This window comes from Bidens hawaiensis, unplaced genomic scaffold (genome assembly GCF_021521415.1).
Source record: "Bidens hawaiensis isolate Kalapana, Puna unplaced genomic scaffold, B.hawaiensis_p1.1 tig00059180_1, whole genome shotgun sequence".
Taxonomy (NCBI): Eukaryota; Viridiplantae; Streptophyta; class Magnoliopsida; order Asterales; family Asteraceae; genus Bidens; species Bidens hawaiensis.
The window spans coordinates 586-23,598 of NW_027500670.1; the positions used below are offsets into that span (position 1 = coordinate 586).

The 23,013-nt window shown below is 37.6% G+C and overlaps 3 protein-coding genes across 3 annotated transcripts; 2 read left to right on the top strand and 1 right to left on the bottom strand.

Annotated features, from left to right (window-relative positions):
* The first annotated feature begins 798 nt into the window (after positions 1–798).
* Positions 799–1,827, top strand: LOC143602574 (uncharacterized). The gene has a single exon (XM_077079637.1). The coding sequence runs from the start codon at positions 889–891 to the stop codon at positions 1,825–1,827; it is 939 nt and encodes a 312-aa protein (XP_076935752.1). The 5' UTR covers positions 799–888.
* A 115-nt stretch (positions 1,828–1,942) lies between these two features.
* Positions 1,943–8,606, bottom strand: LOC143602569 (DNA (cytosine-5)-methyltransferase CMT3-like). The gene is made up of 20 exons (XM_077079631.1): positions 8,346–8,606; positions 8,031–8,068; positions 7,843–7,945; positions 7,644–7,751; positions 7,453–7,572; positions 7,277–7,376; positions 6,997–7,193; positions 6,848–6,913; positions 6,518–6,769; positions 6,018–6,076; positions 5,339–5,405; positions 4,914–5,243; positions 4,770–4,838; positions 3,773–3,856; positions 3,609–3,696; positions 3,416–3,528; positions 3,243–3,347; positions 3,114–3,157; positions 2,856–3,029; positions 1,943–2,114 (listed from the first exon to the last, which is right to left on the bottom strand). Exons 1-20 carry the CDS (start codon positions 8,604–8,606, stop codon positions 1,973–1,975), a joined length of 2,520 nt encoding a protein of 839 aa, XP_076935746.1. The 3' UTR covers positions 1,943–1,972.
* A 13,357-nt stretch (positions 8,607–21,963) lies between these two features.
* Positions 21,964–22,767, top strand: LOC143602571 (uncharacterized). The gene is made up of 3 exons (XM_077079632.1): positions 21,964–22,203; positions 22,270–22,461; positions 22,558–22,767. Exons 1-3 carry the CDS (start codon positions 21,964–21,966, stop codon positions 22,765–22,767), a joined length of 642 nt encoding a protein of 213 aa, XP_076935747.1.
* The last annotated feature ends 246 nt before the right edge of the window (positions 22,768–23,013 follow it).

The window sequence follows — 23,013 nt, forward strand, 5'->3', positions numbered from 1 at the left end:
ATAAACTTTGTTACATATGAAATTGATTGGTATATATTTACTAAATAACCGAAAAAATATATAGTTTACTAAATTAACCAAAAAAATAAATTGATAGATTTAAAACATATATTTATAATTTATAAATTTATATGACACATATATAGATATAATATAAATTATAATGTAAAAGGAAAGTAAATATGACATATATTAGGGTCAATTAGATCTTGGTTTTGAAGGGAAAAATGTTATGAGGTTTAACAACAAAAACTGACATGTGTCACGTACAATTATTTTCTTTTATTATAATAGGTAGATATAGTTATCTTAATTATTCTGTTACATGACTTTTTTCTTAAAATTGACAATGTTTTTTTAAATGTCATGACAATTGGTCGAGAGGTTCTTTGACATTAAAGAAAAATAGATTTATAGAAAATTTGAAAATAATTTGTATAAAAAATAATTAATACATATATTTTTAATTCGTCAATTATAAAGTATGTAGTTTATCGTTGGCGTTATTAGTAACTATACGAAGGTTGTCACACTAAATTTTTTAAAACAAAATACCCAAATTAAAACTTTGTATAGACCATATGCTCTAATATCCATTGGTAAATCCTTTCTTTTAGTTTGTCCATTTAATTTATTTAACAAAATCTAAAGAAAATTATTGTACTTTTTTATCTATCTTTCATTTGTAGGAAGATTTATGTGCATGTTTCATCTCTCCCTCAAGAGATCCCATCCCAAGCATTTACATTCATCTTCTTGCAAAATCATTTCAAAACCAAAGATTTCTTTGATCAAAACCAACGTTAATTTCCTCAGAAACATTGAGGATTCTGATATTTCATATGTTAAAGAGAACATGGTATGATTGAGGATTAAGAAGCGGTCAATATGGCGTTTTATGTCACCTCAAAGGATCAACTGACGCCGATTTCACAAGCTGAAGACCCTTCCACGTCAACAAAAACCGCACAAGACACGGTTACATGCATGTATCAGGCACTCATTGGTGGTCATTGGCGGGTCGTGACCGCAGTTTGGACCAAAAACATAATGAACCACTCATTGACAATCTACGTAGACAGCAGCATGGAAACCAATCATTGCACCAACTGCAGGATTGACCTCGCCCCATGGCACTTTTGGGGCAAGAAAAGCTACAGAGCATTTGAGGTTGACGGGGTTCAAATCGTCGTTCATTGGGATCTCCGTTCAGCAAATTTTACAGGATCACCAGAACCCTGTTCAGATTTCTATGTTGCATTGGTTTGTAATGAAGAAGTCATGTTGTTAATAGGTGACATGACCGAAAAGGTATACAGAAGGACAAAAGCACGACCATGTGCATCCGATACCTTACTGTTCTTCAAAAAAGAACACGTTTTTGGCAAGAAAAGCTTCACGACACGAGCCAAATTTGATAAACATAGAAAAGATTATGGCATCGTGGTGGAAAGTTCGACAGCAGGGCCAAACGACCCTGAAATGTCAATCAGTATAGACGGGACTGTGCTAATCCACATAACAAACTTGCAATGGAAATTCCGTGGTAACCAAACCGTCTTGGTTAACAATCAACAGATTGAGGTGTTCTGGGACGTCCACGCATGGCTTTTCTTGACCCCTGGATCAAGTTACGGGTTGTTTATTTTCAAACCAAGTCAAGCTAATAACTCAGAGAATGATGAAGATCACAAAGATGACAATAACCGAGATGGAACCGAACAAAAGAGCGAAGATAATAATAACATAAGCAAGTATGATTCACCGTGCAGTAGTTCAAATACCTCACAATGCAGCCTTTTTCTGTATGCATGGAAGTATGAATAACTGAATAACCAATGTACATACACATATGCATAGTGTACAAGAGTATAGAAGTTATAAAACATGAGTCAATGCTTAAATTAATCTTCATGAGTCAATGCATAAATTAATCTTCATGACCAATGTTACAAGTAATAAAATATTGATTTTACTCCGCCTCAAAATTGGGAAACTTTTTTGGCAAGGTAAAAACAGGCCCGTCGGTAGCGGTACCTTTGACCGACATAGCTAGCGAGTAGCCTAACGCTCGTGCAACTGGAACCGCAACTGCATTTCCGACTTGGATGTATCTGCAAAATGTTATGGAAATATTATCAATTTTTATTAATGAACAAACATTTAAGGTTTAATAAAATATAATTAACTATTTTTTGAAAAAAAAACTATCGAATTTTTATAAAAAGATAACCGTTTTGATTAAAAAAATTATCAGTTTTTATTAGGAGTGTAAACTAGCCAAGCTAGTTCATGAACTACTCGAAATCAGCTTGTTAATAGCTCGCATCAAGCTAAGCTTAAACGAGCTTAAACCCAACTGCAAGTCTTAAAATAAGTCTTTTTAATAAACAAGCCCAAGCCCAAGCTAGTTCATGAACTACTCGAAATCAGCTTGTTAATAGCTCGCATCAAGCTAATCTTAAACGAGCTTAAACCCAACTGCAAGTCTTAAAATAAGTCTTTTTAATAAACAAGGCCAAGCCTAAGCTTCACTTACCCTGTTCAAGTTGGTTTACATGCCTAGCAAGCTTATTGTTCATATAATTTATAAATATTTATTGCATTATGAATATAGTAATATTTATTATATAAAAAAGCATGATAAAATAACTGAATAATATATATTATGAAATGTATAAATATTATGACTACAAAATATATAAAAATAATTAAAAATGTGTATAATTAACTAATTTAACTAACAAGTAATATAAGCCAGGCTCAAGCTTTAAGAAACAACTAATCAACCGAGCTAGAGCTTTGGAAAAAGAGCTTGAAACAAAACTAGAGATGTGTTTGATGTTTTTTATTACCTTTCTTTAATGGGGCCAAGGAGCTTATAGTAGTCCGGGAACCCTTGAAGGCGAGCATTTTCACGAATGGTCAAAACTCGGTCTTGCACCGGGTGGAGGATTGCCTGGTTGTGAGGCTCGGCCCGTGTTACCACAGTAGGTACAATTTCATCCCACCAGAGCCGCCCAAATGGTCTGCATATCAACCAAACAACAGAAGTAAGAAAACAAAGTAAGATAATATTTTTGCATATAAGTAACTTGTGTAAGTTAAATTACTTCAATGATCGCCCCTCAACAAAAGTCATAGCATAATCAGGAACCTGTCACAAAGAAAAATGAAATGTAAGTTTAATTACAAAATTAATGTTTGATAATAAACATAAATCATTAAATTGTGACACTTACCAATGGTTTTCCTGAAGGTAAATATACTCTCTCAACATCAGGATCCCATTCAACACGATTGTCAGCACGAACACGAACGCCCTTTAAATCCCTAAAATTTGCACCCTGAAAACATACTTTGAGAAATGAGAAATGACAATTAATTAACATATTTATCAGCAAAATAACCAAACCTTTTTCTTGGGGATTTCACAGGCACGTAGATAATCGTCAATGTTGCATTTATACGGAAGATGATCATACAATAGATGGTCTGAAGAGTCTTCACCAGCAAATCCAGGCATATCTGAATTATAAATAAAAAATTAAATAAAAAAAATTCAAATGTAAAATAAAATTAAGATATTGTGAACCAATGAAACTCACCCTTTTTCTTGAGTCTTATAAACTTTTGGAATTCGGTTTTGGGTGGCTCTGCATAGGGAATTTCGTCTCTTATTTCGTCATTTGTCACCTATAAGTGTATTTATTCTTTAATAGAGTTAAAGAATGAGAAACTTTATAATAACAAAGTATAGTTAGTTACTTACAGGTGGAAGATCAGAAATTGCATCACCAAGAAACAGTTCTTTTTCCAACTCGACTTTAACATCATCATGAACAACAGTGTTTGACTGCGGTCAACAAGTGAATTTTCCAATGAAACAGGTTAAAAATAAAAAAAAATAAAACAAAAAAAGTAAAAAAAAAATAAACATTTTTAATTTCTGGAACAAACTATAAACTAGGGGCATGAAAAAGGGTTAAAAAACAAAACAAAAACTGATCTGTACCCAAAAAAACTCAAACAAAACCGACTTTTTGCTTTTATGTTTTTGTAAAAACCAAATTTTTGGTTCAGTTTCGTTTTGCGTGTAACTAAAACCAAACAAACACAAACAGGGTATGTTCTTGTTTAACCTTATGCGAGCTAACGATCCAACAAAAACAGTTAAACAAACAGGGTTTTCTTATTTGTGATCGTTCATTAAGAAAATGAATGCATTGATGTTCATCTATGTTAGGTTGTTAACAGTATAAACAAACAGTTCATGAACTGAACATAGATGAGTTAAAAACCAATTTAAATAAGCTGGGCCTAAAAAGTTGATAAAACTAAACTCAGTCGTCAAGGGTCTAAGAATTTAAATAAATATATTAACTAAACATAAACTGGTATAAATATGAATGTTTACATACGCTAACAAACATAAATGGACAAACAAGATGTGCTTACATCCGTTCGTTTAACTAAATGAACCAAAGAAACTCCGTTCATGTTAGTTTGTTTATACTGATAAATTAATCAATAATTATAAAAAAATCAGCACACAAATTTTAGAGTCAAATTCATAATTTTGAACCAATTATTTTCAATGAAAAAAATATAAAGCCCAAGTAGTAAAACGAAAGCCAAACTGAACTTGAACCAAAAAAACAAATACCTGACAGTTTACAAAAACTCAAAAACCGAAAATTCTGTTTTTGATTCGGTTTTACCCCAAAACCAACCCCTGCAGTATGAATCAACAAATTACCATATCATACCTCAAATTCCACAGGAGACACACCACGCGTAACAACATTATGTGTGGGCAAAGGATATTGTGGTAATTTCTGCAAAATAAAATGAGTATTATTAACCATGTTTAACTACAAAATCAAAAATATAACATAAGTTTAAATAATAACCTCACTGGGCCTAGCACCCCACATAAACATGCGCATCCGGAACTGTGGGAGCCCATAAGAGCCAGCTGTCATCAAACCCACACGCACTTGATAATTCATAGAAACAAGACGACCCAAAGCATATCTTCCAAGAAAACCTTTTGCAAACTTAACTATATCCACAACATTTTCCATCAAAGCAAATTTTGGTTTTAAATACTCTACAATGTCCATGTACACAACAAGTTGTTTGTTCTTTTCATCAGACAATGGATTTTCTTTATTCCTAAAACGGTTGAACCCACTTATTCCCTGACATGGGGGGCCACCACAAATGACATCCACATCTCCCTGTTGGAAAACATGGTCAACGATCAATGATCAACAGTTAATATTCACAAATAATAACTTGTATCTGTGAAAGTGTATATTGATTATGTGCTTACAGGTAAAGGTAAGATCTTTGAATTGAAACCTTCTGTAACAAACTGCTTTATTTTATCCTGACAATCGCTGACAAAAAAATGCATTGGTGTCAAACCATAGTTATCAAATGCGATAAGCGCTCGAAAGCGTTGAGGCTGGGTCTAGCGGCCAGGCGATAAGCACAAAAAAAGCGCCCAATTATGAAAAAAAACACACATTAAAAAAACAAAAATTTTAACTTAAATAGAACATCTTATGAAGAACACATACATTCACAGTCCTTGACATTAGGTTTTTAAAGAAAGAAATCCGAATTTAGGTTTTTTAAGAACAAAACTAACCTGTAACTAACCTGAAAATTCTTAGTTTATTGATGATTGTGTGTGCTATAATATTGATTGTGGAACCCCTTAAATAATGGAGTGTTAGGGACTCCTAGAGAATAGGAACAGATTATTAAAGGGAATTTAATACGCATGGAGAGGCTTGGGAAAATAAGAATGCGCCTTAAATATCTGCTGCATGCTAATCGCAATTAATGCACCTGGCGCTTTAAATGCGCTTAAGCGCAAAAAGCGCACGCTTTTAATAACTATGTGTCAAACTAATGAAATGATTTACTTGTCAGCTTTAAAAAGTAATTATGAATAAGTTTTTTTTATAACAGAGATACTAAATGTTGATAAGTAATGTGCATACCCCAGGCCATCTATAGGCTCCCATGTATCTTCTTCTGGACCATAGTTTTTCCAACGAATCTGGTGATGCAAAAACAAATGTGTTACTAAATTAAAACACCAGATATTGTAATTGCAACTTGAGTTGAGAAAAAACTACAACTAATTAATCAAAACAGCAAATGATGTAATGTAATTTACATACTAAAATGCAGGAGTGTGCTTGAAACAAAAAAACAACCTCAAAATGATGTAACTTAACCTAAATGACGGTTTGGTTTTATGTTTTTGTTAAAGCCAACCTTTTGGTTCAGTTTAAGTTTGCATGTAATTAAAACCAAACCAAAACCAAAAATAACAACTTTTTCCAGCCCAAAAATTTCAGGCACAAAGGGCATAACTGAATAAACCAAAACCAAACCAAAACAAAAAGGCTTTACAAATACCGACCCATTCACACTCCTACCATAAAGGCATATTTATTCACACAGTGCAACAGAAAAAACAAAATAAACTATGTACCTTAAGATACAACCCACGATTATTGATTCCCTTGGGGTCACCATAGCAAATGGACAAAACTTTCTGAACTTCAAACACTTCCTCATCAAGTCCACCATCATCATCATCATCGTCGTCGTCATCCTCTGCATCTTCCATTTCATTTTTTTCAACACTCAAAGAATCACCACCACCGATTAAAGAAAAAGATTGACAAAGCTTCTCCCACTCCTTCAGTAGCAACAGAAAATCTTCTGCTGACTCATTCCTAACCTGTAACGATAAGTTATTCAATACCATTAACTTAAAAAAAACATTCATATGCAAATAAGTTTAGCAAATGTAACACACCTCTGTCTCTGGATGATTCAGTTGCAAACTTTCACATGCATATTTACTCAAGTCCACAGCCCATCTCTACAAGAAAAAACATTTTTAAAAAAGTGTCACAACAGATACTATTCAAAAATAAACACAAAATTGATACAGTTAACTCATACCGTGACTAAATTAACATCTGCCATATTAGCACCCAAACAAAGACCGGTAGACATCGCACCACATCCTGAATAAAGATCAAGCATCCTCATAGCAGGTTTCTTATCTTCTTTAATCTTAGATACCTTAGTGACAGCTACATTAGATTCAGACTCGCAAGATATGGTTGAATCAGATTCATTCCCATCAGCTTCAATGTCTATTTACATTACAGTTGTTCAAATTAGAATTTATGTACATGAACATACTATGTATCCAAAAGAATTGGTTTAACATAATTACCAGGGGGTAAGTTTTGGTAAGTTGAAAACGGTACCAAATATAACATGTCATAATAATAGTCTTTGTTTGAAAGCATAGCCCTTTTAGTAGCAACATCCACCTAAGAAAACCCAACAAAAGTTAAACCTTTAAATGACATGATATAAACAATAGCATGCTGGTTTTCAAATCCTTACATCTAAAGGAACCCGCACAATCTTAAGCTTTTCTACAAGACAGTCAAGAGGATTGTCGTCTTTTATTTCAGAAAGAAAGATACGTTTTTCATCAATGAGATTAGAACAGGCCTGAATGACCTGAAATAGAAATAGAGGTTATTAAACCATATCTTAGTAAAACTACTTAATGATGTTGAAATGTAGTTTACCGTATCTATGGCTCTATAAAACCATTGAGCACAAAAGTATAACTCTTTATCAACTCCTTCAAACATTTCCACAATTCTACAAATGTAAGGAGGCGTGTCCTCACCAGCCTAAAGTAGGAAACAAATGAGCCATAGTTAATTGTGCTAAGTTAAATTCATGTGAGTATGAGGTTAACAAACAACAACAAAAAAAATCTACCTGGACATAAGCATCATCCCCGAGTTTAAAAGGTATACGATTATCAACGAGTGCTTGAGTATAGTGTCGTCTAGCTTGAATATACTCTTTTGGAGGCACAGTCCTTGTATTTCAGACAAAAAAAACATTATTTAGAAGCAATTTGGTTACAACAAATTGAGTAAAAAGAAAATATTATAAAAACTTACCCTTTAGGGGCTTCTGTATTTCCAGTCTTTTTTGTCTTCTGTAACATCCAAAACAAACAAATAAACAAGTGAACATGTGCATTACAATTTTTTCCAATTGCATTGATGTAGTGTTTATAAAATATTTTTAATTAAATGATTGAATTAGTGTTGATATTACAAATGTAGATATAAATGAAGCTAAATTTCCTCCCATTTTCTTGAAGAATTGATGTATACCCTAGATTTTAGCAGAATGAATATAAACAAATGAACCTAAAAATAGACAATGCTAAGAATGAAATAAAAATAAATAAAATAAATTGATTGGCTTACAGTGAGGTAACGATGAGGCCACTGCTGTATAGCTTCATGTTCGGGTACCGGGTCGCCGATAAACCGACCCTCATCATCCTCATTGTCTTTTAGATTATTAACCACCGGAGCTTCAACAGCAGTAGTATTGGCCAAATCATTCTCCTCTTCCTCTTGTTTGAGTATCTTTTTCGTTCTCTTCTGCGAGACAGATGAGGATTCTGGATCTGATTTGCTGGCGGAAGTAGATGATGACTTCCTCTTGCTCTTGGTGTTTGCCATTGTTGTTTCCGGTGAGTAACGAGAGTGAGTATTAGTTAGGGTTTATATTATTTGGGGTGGGTGAGGTGAGCGTCTGGGCGGGCTAATGCATTTTGGATGGGCGGGAACAATTGAAAATAACCTCCACGTCTCACTTTTTGAATTTCGCATTCTCTTGTCTTTTTTATGCAAGTGTTTTGTGTAAGATTAACCAACATCAGTAAACGAACCTAATGTTTGGTGAGAAATTCATTTATTTAATAAACGAACGGATATAAATAAAAAAAAAATATCCTAAAAATAGACAACGTTTCGTTCGTTCATTTATTCATGTTCGTTTATGTGTGTAGGTGTTCAATTACGTTTGTTTATCTTTGTTCAATTATGTTTGTACGTGAACGGTTTATTTAGATTTTAAATAAACAAACCCAAACATGTTCGTGTTTTAAACAAACGACCATGAACACCAAATATTTGTTCGATTAAGTGTTTGTGTTCGTTCTACCTATTTACATACCTAATAGCAAGCTTTGCAAGCTCGGTGGATCTAAAGTCACATAATCTTCATGGCCAAAACTCTTTATGCCCCATGCTACTTTTTACAAGGTTTGGATCATTGTCACACCCCAACCTATGACGAAAATGTCAGGGCGTGAGCTAATTGCTCACAGCTCTCAAGTTACTATCATGCAAAAATATAGAATTATAATATATATTATTCCAATTTAAGTAATACAACAAATTTCAAACAACCAAAGTACATGATTCCATAAATAGAACAAGTAAGGATAAAATAAAAATTCAAGTTCTTGTTTCTTCTCTCGACCATGTAATCCTAAGTTTCTTCAAACCAACTTGGTAATCATATCACACGATGACCCGCATATGCGTTAAAAATACAATAATTTCGTCAATACTAGGTTGAGTGAGTAAAACACCAGATTTTGTGAATATATAATAATAAATAAAATTGCAAACTGTGTCAAGTGAGATAAGCAATTTAACCAGTGAGCAGGTAAATAAGTTGTCGATAAGCGCGATGCCTTGTGAACCGGGTGATGGCTATTACGACGGTCCAACCAAATAAGCAAGCAAGTAAGTTGTCGATAAGCGTGGTGCCAGATGAACTGGGCGATGGCTATTACGACTGTCTGACCAAATAAGCATATAACACGTTAGGCATAAATTAGTATACACACATGATTAACATTTGCAATTGAGTATTAAATAATAATAAAATAATTAGAACGATATGTCCCAAAATAGTAAAAATGAGTTAAAAAGAGTAGAGTGGGATACTCACCTTAGTAAATAAGCAAATGTTGGAATATGATAAAGAAACGAATATTATGAGTCATGCTTGTCGATATGTATCAACTGAAATATTCCTAAATAGTAATAATCGAAGAAATAACTACAGATTAAAAGATGGACTGATAAAGAAACGAGATATGAACTGGTATTGAAATCAAAGTAATCCATTAAATATTTATTTTATAACGATTATTAAAAGAGATATAACTGTAAAATTATTCTTTTTTTACTAAGAATATTATAGTCGTAATATATATATATATATATATATATATATTGCTAATATTTTGAGATTGACCGGAATCAAGAGTTTAAAATAATTTATTAAAGCTTCTTATTACTAAAGATTACTTATAAATTAATATTGTAGAAAAAATATAAGTGTTTAATAAATTACTAGCTTTAGAAACCTGTGTATTACACGAGATAAATTAATGTATAAATTACAATGAATAATTTAATACAAATATAAAAAAGAAAATTAAGTCTCTTTATATTATGTAAAAAAATGTATTATAAATATAGTCGTTTTATATCATCAAATATATTTGAATTTTAAATCGAGAATGAGTTGTTCTACCAACGGTATACAATAATGAAGCAGCCACTAAAAACAACATTTAAAACAATAAGGTATTTCGATGTGAAAGATGTAGCTAAAGTCTTTCACAACAATGTTATGCATTCCATACTCGCCCATAGACAAAAAAAGACACCAAATTTTCCTTTTTGAACATCTTTCATGTTGTTTTTATTAACACGTTGTTGTTCAACTATCATAATAATTTTATAATAAATATAAAAATTGGAAAATTAGTTTCTGAATTTTAACACTTAATATTTGTAAAAAAATTAAAATAAAATATTATAGTTTTCTTCAATATAAGATGTCTCAAAAAATTGAATGTTACTGTACTCTTTAAACATAAACTTTTGTATATATACATATCAATTTTAAAGAAAATACATATATGACACATAATTATTATAGAGAAAATTCCAATTTGCCTCCGTGTGATATATCGGCGGGAGATGGATTAGCCCCTAAAAACTAATTTGCGCATTTTGGGCACCTGTATTTCTCCGGCGGCTGTCAGTTGACTTACCGTTAACTATTAATGGTGAAGGGTAAACTCGTCTCTGCACATCTTTTTCTCCTCTGCTACACTATAACCCCCGAATTAGGGCTATTATCATCACAAAATTGATTTCTTGGCCATCGTTAGATCATTGAACCCCCCCCCCCCATTTTTTCTGATCGTTCTTCACGTCTACACACATCGCAATGCCGAGCTCGTATTCTATTAGGCCGGACAGTGGACGACCTATATGGTAAGGTTTTACAGTTTGCTCAACATTTTCGTTTTTTGCTTGATTGTTGTTAACAGGCTGAATGGTTGTTATAGGTGAAGACTATTCACATGCGTTCACCATACAAATTTTCCATGGAGGGTATTTCACTACCGAGGGGCAGCGAATGTAACACCTCGGCCTCTCGTACCACCAATACTGTCCGCTTTGCCCCCGATGGGTTGCCCATCCGGGAACTCACGGCTTTATTTTTGGTTGCCCAAGTAGACACTTCCCAGGTGGTCACCCATCCTAGTACTACTTCCACCTAAGCACGCTTAACCGTGGAGTTTTCATGTGCTCCACAGCCAACTAAGCCCAAAACGCATTGGTGATGTTAAGAGGCAGGACATTACTTATGAACCAAGGATCTCTCTTGTCCACGGCCGATGTGGGATAGCCTAAGAATGGGACGATATTGTGTTTGCCAAGGGTGTTACAAACAACCCCCTTTGGACTCATCGTCCTCGATGAGGCATGTCCGATCATCCCGAACGGCACAAGAGTGGCTTTGATACCACCTGTAACACCCCGGCCTCTCGTACCACCAATATTGTCCTCTTTGCCCCCGATGGGTTGCCCATCCGGGAACTCACAGCTTTGTTTTTGGTTGCCCAAGTAGAGACTTCCCAGGTGGTCACCCATCCTAGTACTACTTCCACCTAAGCACGCTTAACCGTGGAGTTTTCATGTGCTCCACAGCCAACTAAGCCCAAAACGTGTTGGTGATGTTAAGAGGCAGGACATTATTTATGAACCAAGGATCTCTGTTGTTGTAACATCCTGCTTTTGATAAGAATTAATAAAATAAATTTTGTTCATTTTATAAAGTGTCGTGTGTCAGTTTAAATAAATAAACTAATAGAAGGTAGGCTTGGACTTTAGAAAATGGAAAATAAGGAATGGAATGGGCCTTAGGTCCATGGGCTTAAGGGAGTATAAATACCCCTTAAACCCTAAACCTTTCCATTTTTATCCATTGTCTACACCATAGCCAACACCTTGGAAATCACACACACCATCCTATAACCCGAACCAAGATCCGAAGTCGAAATCCAAGATTGTTGGTGCTAGATCGTTGTGACGAACCAAAACAACATCAAAGACCAGCTCGTGTTCGAATACCGACTCGTCTAAGGTACGTTTATATTTAGAAATCGTTCATATAGGTTCGGTTTGATTAAGGAAATCATAGATCTGTGTTAGTTTGTTATAAACGAATCTAAAACAACAAATCTTATGGAAATTGGTTAACATTTGATGGATTAATTGTAAACCTAAGTAAACCCGTAACCTATATGCCTAAATCGCACCCCTTAAACATCGATGTTAGGCCGATTTGATGGTTGGGGGTTGTAGGCGCTAGTCAGACGATTCCGTTGATACCAAAATCGTGATATTTGGTTAAGAAACGAAGGTTTAATTGCAGATCTAAGATCTGTTGACTATTTGCTGTTCTTGACGATTTTGACTTTGACCCTTGAGTCAAAGTCTGAGGGTCAAAGTCTGGATAAGAACTATTGGTGATTCGTTATGGGTGATTCTTTAGCTAGTTCGTTATGGGAGCTTAGCGAATCAGAGGGTGATTCGTTAGCTAATTCGTTATGGGAGCTTAGCGAATCAGAGGGTGATTCGTTAGCTAGTTCGTTATGGGAGCTTAGCGAATCAGAGGGTGATTCGTTAGCTAGTTCGTTATGGGAGCTTAGCGAATCAGAGGGTGATTCGTTAGCTAGTTCGTTATGGGAGCTTAGCGAATCAGAGGGTGATTCTTTACCCAATTCGTTAAGGGCAAAGTAACGAACTAGGAGTTTAATATAAAGACAGAATGGTCCCTGGACTTAGAAAAGAATTATATAATTACATAACAGCCCTTGGAGTTTGGCAATTTATGAAAGATACCTTTAAAGGTAAATGAGTAACGATTAACTAACCAGGTAATGATTTAATGAAGTAAAACAGCTTAGACGTGTAAGACTAATTAAGTAGCAATGAGATGACTAGAGCGGTACTTAATACTGTAATTATTATACAGGTAGTCGTGCACAGCTCAAGAAGGGAATAACCGTAAACGGTGAACGCAACCGCATTGAGGTGAGTTTCTAGCCCCACTTCTGTGTTATGTTTTCGGGGCTGTGTGCATACTCGATATGTTTGTTAATACACTTATCCTAAGTGATAAGTGTATGCCTTATATGAATGATGTGAAATGTATGAGTGATTGTTTGTTAGTACGTGAACGATCTTCGGATATTCCACGTATTGTCAGGTTGTAGTGTTACGTATAAGGTAAGTATAATGTATTTTCTTATATGTATGAATGCGATAAAGTTAATAAACGAAGGAAAGACATGGTTGTATGGTAACGAAGAGGGACCGGACCCTAATAATATCTGTGATGTTAGGGACCAGACCCTAATAATATCTGTGATGTTAGGGACCAGACCCTTATAATATCTGTGATGTTAGAGACCAGACCCTTATAATATCTGTGATGTTAGAGAAAAGACTATGTTTTGTTTTTTTAAATGACTATGAATGCTCGATAAGACAAGAATTATGGTTATGGAATGTAATGGTTTGAATGTTTTTAATGTTCCGCGAATGTTTTTTATTAACTCTGATATTTTGAACTGTGTTTATGAGTAAATTCAACGTCCAAAGTAGGGCACCGGTAACGGGGCCTTACAAGTTGGTATCAGGGTAAAGTTCGAGAGATTTAAGCATCCTACATGCTTAGACTCGAACAGAGAATGGGATTTATGTAAGAAAAGAAAGAAGATGCCAGTTCAAGATAGCCATGTGTCACTCAAGCAAGCCCAGTAACGGTAAAGTGTATGGATAAATATGTATGTTAATGTTAGCTTGATTGCTAAAGAAAGGATATGTGAATGTTAGGGATATGATTATTTGATTGATTAACTGTTTAGAATAGAACCAACACAAATAGACTCATAAGGGGGAGTGTATAGGACACGGAAAGTAACGTGATCAACTAATCACAATTGGCCACTGTTATTACCTGTTAGCCTTACTATCCTTGTACTAAATAGTTCCTTGAGTGATGATGTTTATGTTTTCCCTTTTAGAATACGATGGCTGGAACATGAGGAAATGTGGAAGCGGGAGGTCGAAGACGCGGTAGGCCTCGTCGTGCCCAACGACCTTCGGTTGAAACAGCTTCCAATACCGAAGCTGAAGGAAGCGCAACTGGAAGAAACCCGGAGAACAACGAAGGAGTCCAACTGGATCCCGTGATTCAAGCAGCTATTGTTCAAGCTGTAGCTACTGCTGTGAAGAATATAACTCCTGGAGGGTCTGCTGGAAGCCGTGAAAGAACTGCTGAAGGGGCAGGTGGTGATGGTAGGAAAGATGATGAGAGGGAAAAGGGTGATTCAAGTGAGGTAAGGTCTGTGAAAGTTGATGATAGGAAGAGGGGCCGAGGCGGTTGCAACTATAAGTCCTTCAAAGGTTGTGACCCGCCTAAGCTGACTGGTTTAGGAGACGCAATCGCTACTCTTAAATGGATAACCGCCATGAATAAAATTATCCGCATTAGCGAGTGCCGTCCCGACCAAGCGGTAGGTTATGCTACTCAATCATTCGAGGATGAGGCTATGTATTGGTGGGAGAGTGTGGAGCAGAGGAAGACCCGTGAAGAGATCAAAGCGATGAAGTGGGAGGATCTGAAGGAGTTAGTGATGAAGAAGTTCTGTGCTGACGCCGAGGTTGAGAGGGCAGAGATGAAGTTCCTGAACTTGAAAGCTGGGACAATGACACATCGTGAGTACACCACCGAGTTCAATCGAATGTCTAGGTTGGTACCCGATATGGTTAACACTGAGGCCAAGAGAATCAAGTGTTATGTGAGGGGATTGCCACAGAAAGTTCGCGTGCTAGTCAGGACGAGTAAACCTGCTACCTTTGACTCTGCTGTCGAGCTCGCAGAGGTGGTTTATGCAGACCTGGCTGCGGATGACGCAGTGGTGGAAGAAGAAAAGAAAGATAAGAAGTGGGTTGCTCCTGTTAAGCGACCCGGTACTCAATTATGGAACTCCAAAGATAAGAAGCAGAAAGTGTGGGAGAAGAGATCGTGTAAGACCTGCGGAAAGATGCATGGTGGTGAGTGTAAGTGGAGTAGGAGTTCTGAGGTTTGTAGTAAATGTGGAAAGACTCACGGTGGAGAATGCCGGATGGGGTCTAATGTGTGTTATAAGTGTGGGAAGGTAGGGCATTATGCCAATGAGTGCAGTGCGAAGCCAGCATGTTACAAATGTGGCAAGACAGGCCACATGGCGAGAGAGTGCACCGATGGTGAGGATGGAGGTAGTGGGAATAAAGATGCTGACCAAGCAAGGCCGAGGACTAGGGCCTACATGTTTACCCAAGAGCAAGCTAAGCAGATTCCCGATGTCGTCACATGTACGTTTCTGGTAAACGGTATTCCCGCTTCAGTATTGTTTGATTCGGGCGCAAACAAAAGTTTCGTAGCCACACCATTTAGTAAACTAGCTAAAATGAAATGCTGCCAAGTGTCTAAAACTCTTATGGTAGAAACCGCTAGTGACACTTCGGTTAAAATAATGAAAATGGTTAAAGACTGTAAGATAGAATTGGAGGGACATGAGTTCCCTGTTACTTTGTATGTTATGACCTTAGGAGGGTTCGATGTGGTTTTGGGGATGGATTGGTTGTCTGAGTACGAAGCTCAGATAGTGTGTAGGAGTAGGATAATAAGGTTAAAGTCCTTGGATGGTAGTGCGGTGACGGTTTATGGTAATAAGGAAAGTTCTGGGCTTAATGTCATTTCGATGATAAAAGCCGAGGGTTTGCTAAGGCGAGGGTGCTGTGCCTACCTGGCGTATGTTGTCAACGCTACGGCCGAGACGGAAGAAATGAAAGATGTTCCTATCTTGCGCGACTACCCAGAAGTATTCCCAGAGGATCTTCCGGGGTTGCCACCGGAGTGAGAGATAGAATTCCAGATAGACTTATTACCGGGTGCCCAACCCGTCGCGAAAGCACCTTACCGTCTAGCACCGTCCGAAATGAAAGAATTGACGTCCCAACTGCAAGAACTCCTCGACAAAGGTTTCATAAGACCAAGTGTTTCCCCGTGGGGGGGCACCAGTGTTGTTCGTGAAGAAGAAGGATGGAAGTATGAGAATGTGCATAGACTATCGTGAGTTGAATAAGCTTATGGTAAAGAATAGATATCCTTTGCCAATGATTGATGATCTGTTTGACCAACTGCAAGGTTCAAGTTGGTTCTCACGAATAGATCTCAGATCAGGCTATCATCAGCTGAAAGTGAAGGAGACATCCCTAAGACAGCGTTCCGAACGCGGTATGGACACTATGAGTTCCTCGTAATGTCATTCGGTCTAACAAATGCTCCTGCAGCATTTATGAACATGATGAATAGGGTGTGTCGGCCGATGTTGGATAAGTCGGTTATCGTCTTCATTGATGATATATTGATTTATTCAAAGCGCGAGTCTGACCATGCCGAGCATCTGAGAGAAGTATTAGGAACTCTGAAGAAAGAGAAGTTATATGCTAAGTTTTCGAAATGCGCGTTCTGGTTGTGAGAAGTGCAATTTCTTGGTCACGTGATTAATCCTGAAGGGATTACCATGGACCCAGCTAAAATTGAAGCGATAACGAATTGGAAGACTCCACAGAATCCGACTGATATACGAAGCTTCTTAGGGTTAGCTGGCTACTATAGGAGATTCATCGAGGGTTTCTCCAAGATAGCCGCACCGTTGACCGGTATGACCCGAAAGTCAGTAGTATTCAGTTGGGGAAAGTTTCAAGAAGAAGCCTTTGAGGAATTAAAGAAGAGACTCACGCAAGCTCCAATCCTTGCTCTACCCGATGGTGACGAGGATTTAGTTGTTTGTGTCGATGCCTCGTATCAAGGGCTAGGTTGCGTGTTGATGCAGAGAGGAAATGTGATAGCTTACGCGTCTAGACAGTTGAAAGTCCACGAGAGTACTTATCCGACGCATGATTTAGAGTTGGAAGCTGTAGTGCATGCTCTTAAGATATGGAGGCATTATCTGTACGGTACTAAGTGTACTATCTATACTGATCATAAGAGTTTAAAGTACTTCTTCGAGCAGAAAGAATTGAACATGAGGCAGAGAAGATGGTTGGAGTTGATTAAGGATTATGACTGCGACATTAAGTACTATCCCGGTAAAGATAATGTAGTCGCTGATGCGTTAAGTCGTAAGAATGAGGAAGTCCTTGCAACAGTAAAGTCATACTAGTTGATCATGAACCCAAGTCTTTTTGAAGAAATCATCAAGGTGCAGTCAGAGGTGTTAGTAGATGAAGGGTTAGTAAAGAAAGAAAGGATTTATGGCCAGCAAGATGAGTTGATGGTAAACACTCATGGAGTTAAGACTAGGTTCGGCCATATGTGGATCCCACGCCATGGTGATCTTAGAAGTCAAATCTTAGATGAGGCTCATAAGTCAAGATACTCGATTCATCCAGGAGCTACAAAGATGTATCAAGATTTGAAAAGAGACTACTGGTGGCCTGGGATGAAGAATGATTTAGTGGATTATGTTAGTAAGTGCTTAACTTGCTTACAAGTCAAAGCCGAACATCAAAAGCCTTATGGGAAGATGCAACCGCTAGAGATACCTGAGTGGAAATGGGAACACATCACCATGGATTTCATAACTAAGCTACCTCGTACAGCTAAGCATCATGATACTATCTGGGTGATTGTGAACCGTTTGACCAAGAGTGCTCACTTTCTGCCCATACGAAAGGCCATCTCATCAGAAACGTTAGCAAGCTTGTTTATTAAAGAAGTTGTAACCAAGCATGGAGTACCGTTATCGATCGTGTCTGATAGAGATACATGGTTTACTTCGAGGTTCTGGAAGAAATTCCATGAAGCTATGGGGACGAGGTTGAACATCAGTACGGCGTATCATCCTCAAACCGATGGACAGTCTGAAAGGACGATCCAAACCCTTGAGGATATGCTGCGTGCTTGTGTTTTAGATTTTGGTGGAAGTTGGGATGATCATCTGCACCTGGGATGAAGAATGATTTATGGATTATGTTAGTAAGTGCTTAACTTGCTTACAAGTCAAAGCCGAACATCAAAAGCCTTATGGGAAGATGCAACCGCTAGAGATACCTGAGTGGAAATGGGAACACATCACCATGGATTTCATAACTAAGCTACCTCGTACAGCTAAGCATCATGATACTATCTGGGTGATTGTGAACCGTTTGACCAAGAGTGCTCACTTTCTGCCCATACGAGAGGCCATCTCATCAGAAACGTTAGCAAGCTTGTTTATTAAAGAAGTTGTAACCAAGCATGGAGTACCGTTATCGATCGTGTCTGATAGAGATACACGGTTTACTTCGAGGTTCTGGAAGAAATTCCATGAAGCTATGGGGACGAGGTTGAACATCAGTACGGCGTATCATCCTCAAACCGATGGACAGTCTGAAAGGACGATCCAAACCCTTGAGGATATGCTGCGTGCTTGTGTTTTAGATTTTGGTGGAAGTTGGGATGATCATCTGCACCTGGCAGAGTTCTCCTATAACAACAGTTACCATTCAAGTATTGGTATGCCACCGTTTGAGATGCTTTACGGTAGACGATGTAGAACCCCGATGTGTTGGGGTGAGATTGGTCAGAAGGAAATGGGAAGCCTAGAAGTGGTTCAAGAAACGTCTTCAAGGTTCGATCAGATCAAAGCAAGAATGAAAGCCGCTCAAGACAAACAGAAGTCGTATACGGATAAGCGGCGACAACCAATTGAGTTTAACATTGATGACAATGTGATGCTTAAGGTCTCACCTTGGAAATGAATTATACGTTTTAGAAAGAGGGGGAAGTTGAGTCCAAGGTACATTGGACCGTTTAAAATTATAGATCGTGTAGGCGAAGTGGCTTATAAACTAGACTTGCCAGAAGAGTTAGAAGGAATTCATTCAACCTTCCATGTTTCTCATCTAAGAAAATGTCTAGCTGATGACACGTCCCACGTGCCATTAATGGACATTGAGGTTGATGAACAGTTGAACTACATTGAGCAACCGATCGAGATAGTTGACCGCAAGGAGAAGCAGCTTCGTCACAAGGTTATACCTTTAGTGAAAGTGATATGGAAGCATCGCAAAGGTTCAGATGCTACTTGGGAAGCTGAGGATGAGATACGCAAGTTTGACCCTCGACTATTTGCTGTTCTTGACGATTTTGACTTTGACCCTTGAGTCAAAGTCTGGATAAGAACTATTGGTGATTCGTTATGGGTGATTCTTTAGCTAGTTCGTTATGGGAGCTTAGCGAATCAGAGGGTGATTCGTTAGCTAATTCGTTATGGGAGCTTAGCGAATCAGAGGGTGATTCGTTAGCTAGTTCGTTATGGGAGCATAGCGAATCAGAGGGTGATTCGTTAGCTAGTTCGTTATGGGAGCTTAGCGAATCAGAGGGTGATTCGTTAGCTAGTTCGTTATGGGAGCTTAGCGAATCAGAGGGTGATTCGTTAGCTAGTTCGTTATGGGAGCTTAGCAAATCAGAGGGTGATTCTTTACCCAATTCGTTAAGGGCAAAGTAATGAACTAGGAGTTTAATATAAAGACAGAATGGTCCCTGGACTTAGAAAAGAATTATATAATTACATAACAGCCCTTGGAGTTTGGCAATTTATGAAAGATACCTTTAAAGGTAAATGACTAACAATTAACTAACCATGTAATGATTTAATGAAGTAAAACAGCTTAGACGTGTAAGACTAATTAAGTAGCAATGAGATGACTAGAGCGGTACTTAATACTGTAATTATTATACAGGTAGTCGTGCACAGCTCAAGAAGGGAATAACCGTAAACGGTGAACGCAACCGCATTGAGGTGAGTTTCTAGCCCCACTTATGTGTTATGTTTTCGGGGCTGTGTGCATACTCGATATGTTTGTTAATACACTTATACTAAGTGATAAGTGTATGCCTTATATGAATGATGTGAAATGTATGAGTGATTGTTTGTTAGTACGTGAACGATCTTCGGATATTCCATGTACTGTCAGGTTGTAGTGTTACGTATAAGGTAAGTATAATGTATTTTCTTATATGTATGTATGCGATAAAGTTAATAAACGAAGGAAAGACATGGTTGTATGGTAACGAAGAGGGACCAGACCTTAATAATATCTGTGATGTTAGGGACCAGACCCTAATAATATCTGTGATGTTAGGTATCCATGCAAGGATTCAAACCATCATCATCACTAATATGATCACCTACTACCTCTTCCACATCAAAATCTACAACAGCTTTATACAACCTCATGTCAACTTCTACATCCTCCAAGGGTGTTTGAAAGGCAGTCGTATACTCATGATCACTTTAATCTGATAGATCACTGTCATAACTGTCACCATCTTCCTCACTAGAACTACTTTCACCGCTCACTTCATGAACACTTTCACCACTCACTTCATGGACACTTTCACAACTTACTTCATGAATACTTTAAAACCAGGTACAAATCCATAATCATAGATCACAATTCAAGTACTACTAGTCCTGCCATGTTCTACAAAAATCTCAACAATGTGACTACCTACACCATCACTGCCTCTAACCAAAGCACAAATATCTAGAAAATGATAATCTTCAACCAATGGCTTTAAACCCAAATCCAAACTAATACGCGGATGTTTGTAATGAAAATAACAAGCTGTACCACAACCATATTGTAACTTACAAAGTATTCCAACCAACAAACTTTTACAAAATTCAGAAACTTGAACTTGATCGACGTAGGTTATTTTCCCCCCTTCGTATCTTCACTGTAACATCCCGGCCTCTCGTACCACCAATATTATCCGCTTTGTCCCCGATGGGTTGCCCATCCGGGAACTCACGGCTTTGTTTTTGGTTGCCCATGTAGAGACTTCCCAGGTGGTCACCCATCCTAGTACTACTTTCACCTAAGCGCGCTTAACCGTGGATTTTTCATGTGCTCCACAACCAACTAAGCCCAAAACGCGTTGGTGATTGAAGAGGCAGGACATTACTTATGAACCAAGGATCTCTCTTGTCCACGGCCGATGTGGGATAGCCTAAGAGTGGGACGATGTTGTGTTTGCCAAGGGTGTTACAGTAGAGAACTTCTTGGGTTGGATGGCTGTTTTATGAAAGGGAAATACCCCGGACAGATTTTGACTGCTGTCGGGGCGGATGGTAACAATTGCTTGTATCATGTTGCCTTTGCAATAGTGGAAGCCGAATGCACAAACTCATGGAAATGGTTCTTAAATCTCCTTGGAGATGATCTTGACTTGCCTCATGATGCCAATTTCACTTTCATAAGTGACCGACAAATGGTATGTACACTTAGCATATATTTGTAATAGGCAAACTCATGTACACTAATTATGTTGATTTGACTGTTATAGGGACTTATTCAAGCAGTTAAGAGTGTTTTCCCTAGGGCTGAGCATCGGTTTTATTGTAGACACATCCATGATAACTTGAGGCAAACCTGGAGGGGAGATTTGTATAGAGGCTTGTTTTATAGGGCAGCATCGGCCACTTCTGTCCCATACTTCAACATGGCAATGGAGAAGATTAAGAAAACAAATCTTGATATGTTTCTCTAGCTTAGTGAGACCCCGACAGCAAGATGGTCAAGATCACATTTTCCAGGCAGGGCAAAAAGTGATATGCTGTTGAACAACCTATGTGAATCTTTCAACAAGCAACTTGTTGGAGCAAGAGACAAGTCGATCATTACATGTTTGGAGTATATTAGAGAGTATATGACCATGAGGATTGTGAATGTGAAGAAGATGCAAGCCACTGCCATGGGCCCATTAATACCACAAGCAACTATAGCATGGGATGAAATTCAAACAGAAGCAAGCAAACTGTCGGTTATGATGGTTGATGAAGTCACTTACCAGGTATCATTATTTGCCTTACTATGATATTACAATCAAACAGTTGTTAATATGCAATTATGTTCATAGGTTAAAAGTCTGAGAAGCCAATGTGTGGTGAATGTGGAGGATAGGACATGCACATGCTGGAGATGGGACTTGACGGGTATGCCATTCAAACATGCGGTGGCGGCCCTATATGACATGATAGAAAATAACATGCCTGTCGGTCCATTGGAGAAGTGGGTTGATGAAGCTTACTGGTTAGACACTTGGAAGAAGGTGTACAACCACTAAATCAGGCCCATATCAGGCCCTGATATGTGGACTCCCACAAAATTCCCAACAATATTAACTCCACCTAAACATCATACTCAGATTGGCAGACCGAAGAAGAGCAGGAAGAAGGCACTCGGTGAGAAGAAGAAATTGGCAGCAAGCAAGAAGAGGAAGCTGAAAATTGAAGAGGTTCGGGAAGCGTTTTCTGTAGGAGGCAGACTTACTAAGTTCGGGCAGTCCAAGAGTTGTGGTAGATGTGGAGGTTTCGGACACAACATCAGAACTTGCAAGGCACCAAGTCAACCATAATGATGGCAACAAGGTGTGTTTGAGTAAGATTGATGGTGTATGTTATCATGGTTTGTGGTTGAAACAATTTAAGACTTGTGGCATGTATGTTTCATTTGGGATATGATGGTTTTTATGTTAATTTTGAATGTTTGTGTTTAATGCTTTTGAGACAGTTTGTGTTTATTTTGACAGTTTTTTTTACTCAAAACATGCAAACATTACAATACATTAACCATGTCAATTTCAAGTAACACATTACAATAC